At 43.3% G+C, this 13,141-nt stretch overlaps 1 protein-coding gene across 2 annotated transcripts; it reads right to left on the reverse strand.

Annotated features, from left to right (window-relative positions):
* Positions 1-3,290: 3,290 nt before the first annotated feature.
* LOC100769029 (glycosylation-dependent cell adhesion molecule 1) lies at positions 3,291-13,060 on the reverse strand. Of its 2 annotated transcripts, none has more exons than XM_027396791.2 (4): positions 13,001-13,060; positions 5,083-5,127; positions 3,794-4,009; positions 3,291-3,551 (listed from the first exon to the last, which is right to left on the reverse strand). In XM_027396791.2, exons 2-4 carry the CDS (start codon positions 5,105-5,107, stop codon positions 3,421-3,423), a joined length of 372 nt encoding a protein of 123 aa, XP_027252592.1. In that variant the 5' UTR covers positions 5,108-5,127; positions 13,001-13,060; the 3' UTR covers positions 3,291-3,420. The 2 variants fall into 2 exon arrangements, with proteins under 2 accessions (XP_027252592.1, XP_035296821.1); XM_035440930.1 differs by lacking the exon at positions 13,001-13,060 and adding an exon at positions 5,845-6,006.
* Positions 13,061-13,141: the final 81 nt, after the last annotated feature.

A 13,141-nucleotide genomic window follows, 5' to 3' on the forward strand; every position in this document is an offset into this window, starting at 1 on the left:
CAGAAGGATGGATCCTATTTTTGCATCCATTCTGTTAGTCTGTGTCTTTTTATTGGGGAAATTGAGTCCATTGATATTGAGATAGATCAATGACCAATGATTGTTAATTCCTGTTATTTTGTTGGTGGTATGTCTGTGTGTGCTTTCTCTCTTTTGGTTTTATTGGTGTGAGATTATTTATTTCCTGTATTTTCATGGGTGTAGTTAACCTCATTGAATTGGAGTTTTCCTTCTAGTCTCTTCTATAAGGCCAGATTTGTGGATAGATATTGTTTAACTTTGATTTTGTCATAGAATATCTTGTTTTTTCCATCTATGGTGATTGACAGATTTATTGGGTATAGTAGTTTGAGATGGCATCTGTGGCCTCTTAGAGTCCACAGCACATCTGTCCTGGCCCTTGTGGCTTTTAGTTCTCATTGAGAAGTCAGGTGTAATTCTAGTAGGTCTTCCTTTATATGTTACTTGCTCTTTTTCTCTTGTAGCTTTCAATATTCTTTCTTTGTTTTGTATGTTTAGTGTTTTGATTATTATGTGGTGAGGGGACTTTTTTTCTGGTCCAATCTATTCTGTGTGCTTCCTGTACCTGAAGGCATCTCCTACTATGATGTTGTTGAAAATATTTTCTTGGCCTTTGAATTTGTATTTTCTCTTTCCTCTATTCCTATTATTCCATGATTTGGTCTTTTCATAGTGTCCCAGACTTCCTGGATGTTTGTTGTGCTAGGAATTTTTATATTTAACATTTTCTTTGATCAATATTTGTATTTCTTCTGTGGTATCTTCAATGCCTTTCTTCCACCTCTTATATTCTGTTGTTGAAGTTTGCCTCTGTAGTTTCTGTTCACTTACCTAGATATTTCATTTCCAGAATTCCATCAGTTTGCATTTTCTTTATTGTTTCCATTTTCAGGTCTTGAACAGTTTTATTTGTTTCCCTCTACTGTTTGTTTGCTTGTTTTTTCTCTTGGATTTTTTTTGAGACAGGTTTTTTTAAAAAATTAATTTCCTCTTTAAGGCCTCAATCATCTTCACATAGTTAGTTTTAAGGTCTTTTTCTTGTGGTTCTGCTGTGTTGGAATATTCAGGATACCTGGACTTTGGTGGTGATGTACTGCCTTGGCTTTTGCTGATTGTTTTCCTATACTGGTAGCCATGCATCTCACTTTGAGGTGATTATAGGTCTAGGTGCTGATTTCTGAGTTTGTCTTTGTTGAATGGGTGCTTTGTTCCTTGGTTTCTGTTTCCTCTCTGGTCTTCTGGCTGGTGTGTCCTGTGGTCGAGCAGGGGGTCTAATCCAGAGTTGGGGGCTGGACTTCCAGTGGCTGATGTGGCCTCTGGCTGAGTACGTGTATTTTAATTTAATAGAGGGCATATTTCAATACTGCTCTTTGTTTCTTTTGAAATTAGGAGGGGGCTTATGCTAAATTTTCAGTTATTTTTGGGTTCTCGGTGTTGAGTTGTTTCCTGTATTGCTGCTATGTATTTTGTAACCCTTAAGTGAGCTGTGTTAAGCAGAGCAACTGAGCTGATGAGGCAGCTAGAGGGAGTAGAGTCTGCAGGCACTGTACACTTCTGGAGTTAATTCCTGTCCTATTTGGATCTACCTCAGAGGCCTTCGGAGCCAACAGTCACCTGCCTCCTTGACTGGTTCCAGGAGTATGCAAAACACAGGGTGAAAAGTTGTATTCACTTTCTTCAAGTGAAAATGGGGATAATAACATTTAAAAATCTTTTTAAAGCAGGATTACGTGAGCAAATCATGTAACTCCTTCAGAAATAGGGCCTGTCACACAGTGGCAGCTATATAGACCAAACATTTAAAAGTATGAGACTTCTCTGATGCTGGTCTTTCCCTCCACCCTGCAGGCTTACCTGTGGATGGGAAAAGAGGAAGGAGGCTACTTGATGTTGGGGCCTTTCCCTCCTATGCGTCCTTTCCCCACAGGAGTAGCAGAGTGGAGGGAGGTGGTCCAGGGCATCTTTCCAGGTGAATTTTTAGGTACCTGCCTGCTAGTAGCTTTGCCAGCTCTGTCTCTAGGATTCAGAGAGTCAGCAGGGGTGCAGTAAGGAAACTGCAAGGTCTTGTATCCAGGAAGTGCCCAGGCACTTGCTTTATGTGAACCTCTACAGTGGTCTGAACTGAAGGATCAGAGGATGAGTTAGTGATGCCTTAATCTCCCAATACTACCATTTTTCTAATCTAACTTCTTAGGAAATATCTCCTCCAATTTCTTTCTGAAAAATTCTTCCTACATTATTTTTCCTGTTATTTTGGTGAGTATTGTTGCCATATCATAAACTTTGGCATCAGGAAGACTCTGTATTGGTCTTTCTGTCTTGTTTGGAAGACAGTTACAGTTGAGCAATACTGGACAGCATCAGGAAACTAAAAGAAAGGGCTTTCTATCCTTGAGGAAAGGAAGAAGGTAAAGAAGTGATTTTCTGGGGTTTCAGCTTTGAGCACTCTTCTTTCAGATTTTTGTCAACCAGAAGAGTGCTAGCCCTGCATTGTAGCAGATTGGTTGCTGCGTTGGTTTTCTGAACTTTCTTTCATGTTTCCTGGGGGTAGGATGCTGGAGAGCAGAGATGCCTCAGCTTCCTGCCATCCTATCTACTCTTGAATAGAAATGTCCTCTTCCCGTGTTTTTAAGCCAGAGTCTTTCATCTCCCCAGGTTTCATATACTTTCACATTGAAAACTGCTTAGGGTTGCAGAGAAGTCAGAGCAAATTAGATAGGCAGGTCTGGCAGGCACTTGGTAGATGTTAGCTAAGTGGGTTAATGAGAGGGATCCATCCCGAGAAGCCCTGGCAGATGAGGCTATGGGAATTCTGAAGAGGTGAAGGCAAAAGTCCAGGATGGGACCTCGGATCAGATACCAAACAGTTCACAAAAGGAACAGGGAAATATCCAAGGGTGGTAGTGTCCAAGAAAATTAGGGAGGAGAAGATTCTAGAGAAGATAGTTGTGTCAAGTCCTGCAGGGACAGAGTAAAAAAGTCAGAACTGAGAAACAGCCATGGGCCTCTTGTGTGTGGTCATTGGGTAATGGACTGGTGGGTGGGAGCAGGCAGACTACATTGGGTGAGTAGGCATGGAGGTGCAGGAAAATGACAAGGATCAAGTGTTTGTGGGGATTGTTTTGGATGGAAGACTAGATCAGGTCTTTAAGCTGAGGAGGATGAGAAGTTTGAACCTAAAGGGATAGGATAGCTAAAAAAGGAATCTTGGTAGAGTGACGGTGTCCCACCTCCCTTCCTGGGCCTGACAAAGTCACCAGAGAGCTGGGTTCAAGTTGAGATACTTTAATATAAGACATTGAAGGGCACACTGAGAGGCGATGGTTGGGATGAGCAGAGTGTGGGTGATGAAGGCACCTCCTGTGGCCTAGCATGGGACATGGTTAGGCATTCTTGTCTTCATGGCTTCTCGATACCACTGGCACTAGGGATTATGTCTTCCACACCACTCATGGATTCTCCAGTTGTTTTACCCAGCTTTTCCCCCATTGCCTGGCTTAACTTAATCAGTTCTCCCTCTGAGCTGGTTTCTGTAATTTGAAGATAGAAATGTCCAGTTAGGGCAGATTCCCTGTTCACACCTCTATGACCCACCAGGAAAAGCTTCCTGCAGCGCTGGCAGTTAGAGGATCATTTAACCTCACACTTAAATTTTCTGCTTTTTGGGACTTTCCCTCCCTTTCTAGACACTCCTTATTTCTACACAAGTCATGTCTGTCATGCCCTTCTTTGCTCACCACCTCCCCAGATGTTTCCCTTCTCTAGCTCATACCAGCTGATGAGGTGGGTCCTGTGGACTCTTCCAGCTGAGATATCCCACTCTTGATCCCAGCCTGGGCCATTTGACTCTTTGACTTGGCACATTCTATCACCACATCGTCTTCAGAAACCAGCTCTTCTCCGATGATGGAAGGCTCCTTGGAAGACTCCTTACTGGAAATGCTCTCCTTGCTGGTGTGGCTAGTGAGAGTGGACTGCGAAGCTGGAACTAAGGACATGCAGGGAGTTAGGGGCAGAGAAAGCTTCTGGGAGAAACAGTGTCTCTTTACATGAGCAGGGCATTAGTGTTGGGTCATTACCTAGCTGACCTATGGAAGTATTGAAGTCCCATGCTAGTGTCCACATCTCTGAGCTCCTCAAAGGCATGGACTGGATTTCTAGTGTCATATTTAGGAATCCCACTCCAGACCCCCCACCCCCAGCAAATCTACCTTCTCAGTTAGGAGCCATTTCCAAACACCCCTCTCTTTGCTTGGCTTTTAGGAGGAGTTTATTAGCCTTGGTTCTTCTCTCTGAACTCCAAGTGTTTTTCTCCTTAGCTTCTTAGACTTCTCTCAGGTTAATCTGGGAAGTTAGCTCAAGATTAAACCATGTTAATCTACAAAACTGAAGCCTGGAATTTTTAAGGTTTTTGAGCTGTGTGTTGCAGTGCCTATAACTAATGAGGCCCCTTGTCTCAGGGTGAGGAAACATTATTTTGCTGCTGAAGTTTTTCTTGTCCTGCCAGGTCCCGCTGCTCTTCTCAGCCCCAAATAAGCACACAAAGACTTATATTATTAAACTGTTAGCCAATGGCTTGGGCTTCTTATTGACTAGCTCTGTCTTAATTATTAACCCATTTATATTAATCTAGGTATTTCCACATGGTCTATCTTACCGGAAAAGGGTCCGGACCTGTTACTCCTTTGTCGGCCTACATGGTGACACTCTGCCTACCTTTCCCAGAATTCTCCTTGTCTCCTAGTCCTGCTTATCTTCCTGCCTTATTGGCCAACATTATTATTCATCAACTAATAAGAGAAGCATATATACAGAAGAACACACCCATCATTTTACATGCCAACATTTGGGTGTGAAGTGCTGTTCCCATTCCAATTTCCAAAGATTATATAGCATGAGTGCTGTTCAAAAGGTTCCTGGCTCCAAGACCTTTGGCCAATTAGTGCAGCAGGAAGGGTTGAGGCCCAAAGTAGGAGGGACTGTGTGCTCACTGCTTCCTAGTATCATTTACTTTCTAGTCTTTTATAACTAACAACCAAGGGATGCTCTCATGATACTTACTGGCAGCTGTGTGCTGAGTCTTCATGGGGAGTTCATCTTCGGACCCTGAGGACAGAAGAGATTAAAGTCTCCAGAGATCTCAAGACATGTGAACTGGTAGTTACCCCACTGCAGCTTCCTCAACCTCCCTTACTCTTTTTAGTTTGTTTGCTTTAGATAGGGTTTTTCTTGATAACGCTGGTTAGCCTGGAACTTGCATGACTCCACTGCTTCTGCTTCCTCGGAGTTGGAAATGCAGGTGTGCACTACCACACCTAACTAGTCCCTTACTCAACTTTCTTTAGCATTTAAAAAATACTATGTCATCTATCCAGTATGTTTACTTTTTCTTCCTCCTTGAATGAAATTTCAATGATGGCAGAGGTCTTTATATAAGTTGTTAGTGTAACCTAAGTCCCTGGAAATACATATAGTTCAGCATGAGTGCTATGGGTAACACTGGATGTAGTGTGTGCACTTTGCTCTCATTGTACCGGGGAGATGAGGAGGTTTAAAGCTTGGGTTGTGCTGAACCAGCCTCTGGTGTTAGTATCACACATAATTTCTGTTGACCCATAGTCTGCCCTGTTATGGGTCCAGTTTGATCTCTGAACTGGCTTTCTGGGTTGCTGGATTCAGGGGGTGTATGTCTTCATGCTCGCTTCCAGTGGTGGCTTTTTCATTCTACAGCTTATCACCTCTCCAAAGGGTGGTGATGTTACTCATCTGACAGTTCAGTGGCCTCTATGGGACGAAGGGTAGTGGGAAGGAAGATATACTCACCAGGCAGAACAGCAAGAGAGGTTGTGGCAAGGCTCGCCAACAGCAGGACAGTGAAGAATTTCATGGTGGCCCTGGAGTAAAGTCAGCTTTCTCTAGGAAGCTGTGTAGAGTGCTGGAGTTGCAGCCTGGCTGGGGCTTTATTTATTTTGGGGTAAGGATGAGCTGTGGGACAACAGGCTGGGGATTGGACCAGGAAGCGGGCCAGGCTTCCCATTCTGACTACATTGGGTTTTGGGAATTGGTATTTCTGGGAAATGAGTTAGCAGGAAAGTAAGGCCCCCAGCCTTCCCTTTGGCCTAGCCACTACCAGGGTGTGCCAGCCACAGGAACCATCCTTCTGTACCTTTGGGGGAACTTACTGAGTGGGCTCCCTTCCTTAATGTCACTCACTACTGGTATTATTTATGTTTCCCCATCTGATTATTTAATTGCTAGCTGTCTCCTTCAGAAGAGTGACACTTCTATGATGCAGGGATTGCACTTGCTTTTCTTGCCATGCTTTCTCTAGCACCTCTGTAGCAGATGGCTCATAGTTCAGGTCCAGAAAACAAGGCTTATGTGACTGAATCCAGAAAAAAACAAGATAGTCCTCCAAGGTTCAGACAAATCTCCTCTTCAGTTCAGGAATAGAGGAGTGAGGCAGGTACAGGGATTCCACCTGCTACATTGTATTCTGAGTTTGCTCACATAGGATGTCCCATTTGATTAATAACAATTGGGAGGTTATTTATTAATCAAGGAACTCATATTCCAGCAGTGAGGTGGCTTCTACCAAGCACATTTCTGGATGCATGTTTTCCTTCATTAGTGTTTAGTCACTGCACAAGACAAAGGGTTTCATTATGACACTCAGTATTACCCTCTTTGGTCCTTTTTCTTCCTGAAGGTTCCCTTTCTCTTTCCAAATAGTCCCCCCTCTACTTCTATCCATTGGTCTATCTATCTATCTATCTATCTATCTATCTATCTATCTATCTATCTATCTATATCTATCTATCTTCATCTATCTAATCTATCTATCTTTCTATCATATGTCTGTATCCCCCCCCCACCTTTTTTTTGGAGACAGGATTAATCTACATAGCCTTGGCTGTCCTGAAACTCGCTATGTAGATCAGACTGGCTTTCTAGCTCACAAAGATCTGCCAGCTTCCCAAGTGCAGAGATTAAAGGTATTCACCACCTAGTATCTCTGAGACTGTGGACTGTAGCTAATATCCACTTATGAGTGAAAACATACCATGTTTGTCTTTTTTGGTCTGGGTTATCTCACTCAGGATGATTTTTTCTAGTTCCATCCACTTGCCTTCAGATTTCCTGGTGTTCTTGTTTTTAACACCTGAGTAACACTCCATTGTGTAAATGTATCACATTTTCTTTATCCATTCCTCTGTTGAGGGACATCTAGGTTGTTTTCGGTACTGGGTATTATGAATAAAGCTTCTGTGAACATAGTTGAGCATGATTAAGTATCCTTTGGGTATATACACAAGAGTGGTATAGCTGGGTCTTGTGGTAGATTGATTCCTAGTTTTCTGAGAAACTACCACACTGACTTCCAAAGTGGCTGTACAAGTCTTTACTTCCACCAGCAATGGAGGAGGGTTCTGCTTGTTCCACATCCTCTCCAACATAAGCTGCCATTTGTGTTTTTGATCTTAGCTATTCTGACAGGAGTCAGAAGAAATCTCAGGGTCATTTTGATTACCTTGATGGCTAAGGATGTCCAACATCTCTGCTTAAGTGTTTCTCGACCATTTGAGATTCTTCTGTTGAGAATTATCTATTTAGACATGTATCCCATTTTTTTGATTGGATTATTTGGTTTGTTGATATCTAGTTTCTCGAGCTCTTTATTATATTTTGGAAATCGGCCCTCTGTCGGAACAAGGCAGGCTCATGGGGTGGGAATGGCAACCAGATCTCCCTGGGAAATAGGAGAGATTTTGGGAGTGCACTGAGGGTGGGTAGGGACGGGAACATGAACAATCAGGTTGGTGGTGCAGAGGGGGAGAGTACTGAAAGAGACTACTGGAAAGGGGGAGATTTTGGGGTAAAAACCTGGCACAAAGAAATCTCCCAGGAATCTACAAGGATGATCCCAGCTAACGCTCCTGGCAATAGTGGATACAGAGCCTGAACTGGCCATCTCCTATGACCATATTGGTGCCCAATTGTCATCAGAGAGGCTTCACCCAGTAATTGATGGAAACTCAATTTCTGTGAGATGTGAGATGCAGTGAGATGTGAGATGCATTCTGTGAGATGCAGACTCACAGCCAAACATTAGGCAGAGTTTGAGGAATATTACATAAGAGGTGGAGAAAGGATTGTGGGAGTCAGAGGGGTCAAGGACACAAGAAAACTCACAGAATCAACCTGGGCTGACAGGGCTCACAGAGACTGAACCAACAACCAGGGAGACTGCACGGGACTGACCTAGGCACTCTCTCTCTCTCTCTCTCTCTCTCTCTCTCTCTCTCTCTCTCTCTCTCTCTCTCTCTCTCTCTCTCTCCTCTATTCTGTATATGTTACATTGTGTAGCTTGGTCCTCTTGTAGGACTCCTAACAGTGGGAACAGGGCCTGTCTCTGACTCTTTTACTGGCTTTTGGGACCCTACTCCTCATACTGGTCCCCTTGCCTAGCTTTAACACTTGGGGAGATGTTTAATCTTACTGCAACTTGATATACCATGTTTTGTTGATACTCATTTCCTAAGTAGAAATGGAAGAGTGGATGGGGGAGGGCTGGGAACAGAAGGGGTGTGGGGGGGCTGGGAGGAGAGCAGGGAGGGGAAACTGTGGCCAGGATGTAAAACAAACAAACAAACAAACAAATAAATTTATAGAATCAGTTCCTTTCTTCATTTTGATGATGTTTGTGAAAACTGATTCTAGATTAGCTCCAGACAAGAGAGGGTTGCTGCATCAAAGACGTCTTCCAGGCATGTGCTTGCTGGGCACAGGATGAAGCCCAGCCTGCAGAAAGAGCAAGGAGAGCCTGGGCTGTGCCAACCAGTGTGAGTCCTCTCCTCTGGAGAGGAGGCCCTAGGGCCTGGATGTTGTCCTCCACTTGCTACATCTGGGATCTCCTTAGGCAATGAGGAAGTGAAGGAAGTTTGTTTTGGGCTGGCTCCCACCTCCCTTTCCTGCTTGATTTCCTCTTCTCACCAGCATTGACCCTTCCATGGACCATGACACTTAGGAACAGGAGGGGACAGATGAAGGCAAACACAGTCCAGGAAGGATCAGCTCTGCAGACACATCCCCTAATACACCTAAAAATCCATTATATCCAGGCTAGGCTATATTGCTAGTTTTTTTCTCTTCTGTCCTGCATCATAGTCTACCTTCCATGCTAATGCCAGGGAGATCTCCTGGAGGCCATGTCACTTCTCTGTATGAAAGTCTCTAGTGAAAGTCACCCATGAGACTTCTTGGCTCTCTACCTTTTCTACTTTATCCCTGTCTTCTGCAGTATGTTCCCTCCTCACTGAAGTGCTAGGTTCATGCTATTTTACTGTCAAGAAGGCTCTCCTGTCTATCTGCCTGGGGAATTTCTACATTATGCCCTCGACTAGACTTCTCTGCTGGAATGAGCCGACCTCCTCACTATATTGTCTCCTTTGGTGGTGAGTTGTCTGCCTCTGTGACCCCCACAGTGCCTTGTTGGTGCTATCATGCCTCCCATGCTCACTCGCATAGCCCACTACTATTTATTGAGTACTAGCTATCTGCCAGCTTTGGGGATAGAATTGTGACTATAATCATTTGGACCCTAGCACTATAACTTAATTGTTTAGCACTTACCCAATTTTATTGTGATTACATGATTTGAAACCTATTGGTCCTGATGGCTAGTTCCTATTTTCATGACAGGAACCAGTATTAGTTTATCTCTGAATTTCAATGTATTTAGCACAGATATTAATAGTTGGATGTTCCAGTTTGTATTTGTTGAATGAGTCAGTTTGCTTATTCAAAGACATGCTTTGGGAAATATTTATTCAAGGAAGAATCTCCTTAGTGTGTGGGTATGCTTGGTTCAGGACCTTTGGGAGACCTTTAACAAATAAGTATTTCAACAAGAACATATTGGATGCAGGTGCTGCAGCTCCAACTTAGACACAACAGAACTGTTCTCTGTTGTGTTACATAGGATGGCAGCTAGATGTGAATGTATTATCAGCAATGAATTTTTTTTAGTGTAACTATGTCTCAATATTTCATAAGACATAACTGTATCTCAGCTATGTCTGCAATGACATTTAACTGGTGTTCTGTATTTATTTGCTAAAATTTGCTCTCAAGACTCTGAGTCAGTCCTTCTGTGTTCACACTCTGGCTTTGTTCCTTCAGCCCTGTGTGGTTGGTTGAGTCAGATACAGGAAAACTCAATTGAGTACCACTGTAATTCCTGGGAAAAGAGGTCACAGAAGTTTCTTATGACCCTGTTACCCTCACCATTTTTGTCTTGAAGAAGTATGAGATTTTTATAAAAGTGACCATCAACAGGCTGGATAGGAGGAAGACTAGTGGCTTCTATGGAGGCCACATGACAGAGATGCCTATTTATGCATATTAGATAGTTCCTAACCAAGTCAGTGAGGCCCTCTCAATGAACTCTGAGACTGAGAGACAAAGAGAGAAGAAATTCAGAGATGTGAAAGCAGTAAAAGGATGAAAGGAGGAAGCAGAAACTCAGCATCCAGGGCAAGGGTTTAACCTTCCTGGTATCCCCAGTGCTTATCTGTGAGTGTGAGGACCTTCGTGCTCCCAACAGGCAGACAAGTAGACAGCAGAATGACAGGGGGTCTGTGAGTCTGGGAGGGCTACGGCTGCTGTCTAAGAGGTTTACCTTTTGTTTTATATTATTTCTGCCTGTACTGGAGGTTGTACTTAGGCCTCAAGCATCCCAGAGATGCACTGTACCACTTAGCTACACTTGGGCTCTTTTTTGAGACAGTATCTTACTGAGATCTGAGGCTCACCAGCTAAGCTACACTGGCTGACTAATGAGCCCCAGGGACCACCAGCCTCTGTATGACTTTTTAGTCAAGAAAAACCATTCTCAGAAGTTTTTGTTTTTTTTTTTTTATTTGAATTACGAACAAGATTGAATTACATGACAATCCCAGTTCCCTTCTCCTTCCTGTCCTCCCTTACCATCCCCCCAGCTAAAACCCTACCTATCACATATCCTTTCTTCTAATCTACACCTGACTCAACCTTTCTGCTCCCTTATGACCTCTGCATCCTTCCTTTTCTTCCCTTCTCATTCTCATAGCTCCCTACCCCCTCTTCCCATGCTCTCAATTTGCTCAGGGGATCGTGACCCTTTCCCCTTCTCCAGGGGACAAAGTTTGTCTCTTTTAGGGTCCTCCTTGTTTACTAGTCTCTGGCAGTGTGGATTGTAGGCTGGTAATCCCTTACTCTATGTCTAAAATCCACATATGAGTGAGTACATACCATATTTGTCTTTTTATGATTGGGTTACCTCACTCAGAATGGTTTCTTCGAGTTCCATCCATTTTCCTGAAAATTTCAAGAGTCCATTTTTTTTTCTGCTGAGTAGTACTCTGTTGTGTAAATGTACCACATTTTCTCTATCCATTCTTCAGTTGAGGGGCATCTAGGCTGCTTCCAGTTTCTGGCTATTACAAATAGTGCTGCTATGAACATCGCTGAACAGATGTCTTTGTTGTATGAATGTGCATCCTTTGGGTATATGCCTAGGATTGGAATTGCTGGATCTTGTGGTAGACTGATTCCCATTTTCTTGAGGAGTCGCCATACTGATTTCCAAAGTGGCTGTACAAGTTGGCACTCCCACCAGAGGTGGAGAAGTGTTTCCCTTTCTCCACATCCTCTCCAGCATAAACTATCATTGGTGTTTTTTATTTTGGCCATTCTGACAGGAATAAGATGGTATCTCAGAGTTGTTTTGATTTGCATTTCCCTGATGTTGAACACTTTCTTATGTGTCTTTCAGCCATTTTAGATTCCTCTATTGAGAATTGTCTATTTAGTTGTGTACCCCACTTTTTAATTGGATTGTTTGGTGTTTTGGAGACTAGCTTCTTGAGTTCTTTGTATATTTTGGAGATCAGCCCTCTGTCAGATGTGGGGTTGGTGAATATCTTTTCCCAGTCTGTGGGCTGCCGTTTTGTCTGGCTGACTGTGTCCTTTGCCTTACAGAAGCTTCTCAGTTTCAGGAGGTCCCATTTATTAATTGAAGATCTCAATGTCTGTGCTACTGGTGTTACGTTCAGGAATCGGTCTCCTATACCAATTAATTCAAGGGTATTTCCCACTTTATCTTCTTTTTTTTTCTTTTTTAAAGATTTTATTTATTTATTATGTATACAACACTCTTCTTCCATGTATATCTGCACACCAGAAGAGGGTTGGTTGTGAGCCACCATGTGGTTGCTGGGAATTGAACTCAGGACCTCTGGAAGAGCAGTCGGTGCTCTTAACCTCTGAGCCATTTCTCCAGCCCCGCCCCCCACTTTATCTTCTAATAGGTTCAGTGTGGCTGGGTGTATGTTAAGTTCTTTGATCCACTTTGACTTAAGTTTTGTGCAAGGCAAAAGGCTTGGGTCTATCTGTAGTCTTCTACATGTTTGCATCCAGTTATGCCAGCACCATTTGTTGAAGATGTTCTCTTTGTTCCAGCATATATATTTGGATTGTCAAAAATCAGGTGTTCGTAGGTGTGTGGGTTAATATCAGGGTTTTCAACTCTATTCCATTGGTCTACCTGTCTATTTTTGTGCCAATACCAAGCTGTTTTCAGGACTATAGCTCTGTAATAGAGCTTGAATTCAGGGACGGTGATGCCTCCAGAAGTTCCTCTATTGTACAGGGTTGTTTTAGCTATCCTGGGTCTTTTGTTTCTCCATATAGAGTTGCATTCTCAGAAGTTTTATGGTGATTGTTATGATAAATCTTTCTGCCAAAAGCTGCCGGAGCCCTACCGCCACGTGGGTGGTCTCCGCCAGCCGCGGAGTTCTGGCCCCCCCCCCCGAGTTATGGCCCCAATTAATGCACAGAGACTTATATTAGGTACAAATGCTGCTTGGCCCATGACTAGGATTCTCATCTGTTAGCTCAGTCTTAATTATCATAACTCTATATGTTTTATAAGACTTACCTTATCAGATGCCTTCCATTGGCATCCTCCCTTGCTGGTGGATCACATGGCGAATCTGGAGGAAGAGAGAAGGGGCCCACTTTCTTCTTCCCTTGTTTATGTATGAGTCTCCCTGCTATGTCATTTCCTGCTTGGATCATC

Source organism: Cricetulus griseus, chromosome 2 (assembly GCF_003668045.3).
Source record: "Cricetulus griseus strain 17A/GY chromosome 2, alternate assembly CriGri-PICRH-1.0, whole genome shotgun sequence".
NCBI lineage: Eukaryota > Metazoa > Chordata > Mammalia > Rodentia > Cricetidae > Cricetulus > Cricetulus griseus.

Coding starts and splice junctions, on each gene's coding strand:
- LOC100769029 (XM_035440930.1), bottom strand. CDS start 5,908: ATGAAATTCTTCACTGTCCTGCTGTTGGCGAGCCTTGCCACAACCTCT. Junction 5,128..5,844: donor CTCTCTTGCTGTTCTGCCTG/GTGAGTATATCT, acceptor TTCTGTCCTCAG/GGTCCGAAGATGAACTCCCC. Junction 3,552..3,793: donor AGGACCCACCTCATCAGCTG/GTATGAGCTAGA, acceptor TTCAAATTACAG/AAACCAGCTCAGAGGGAGAA.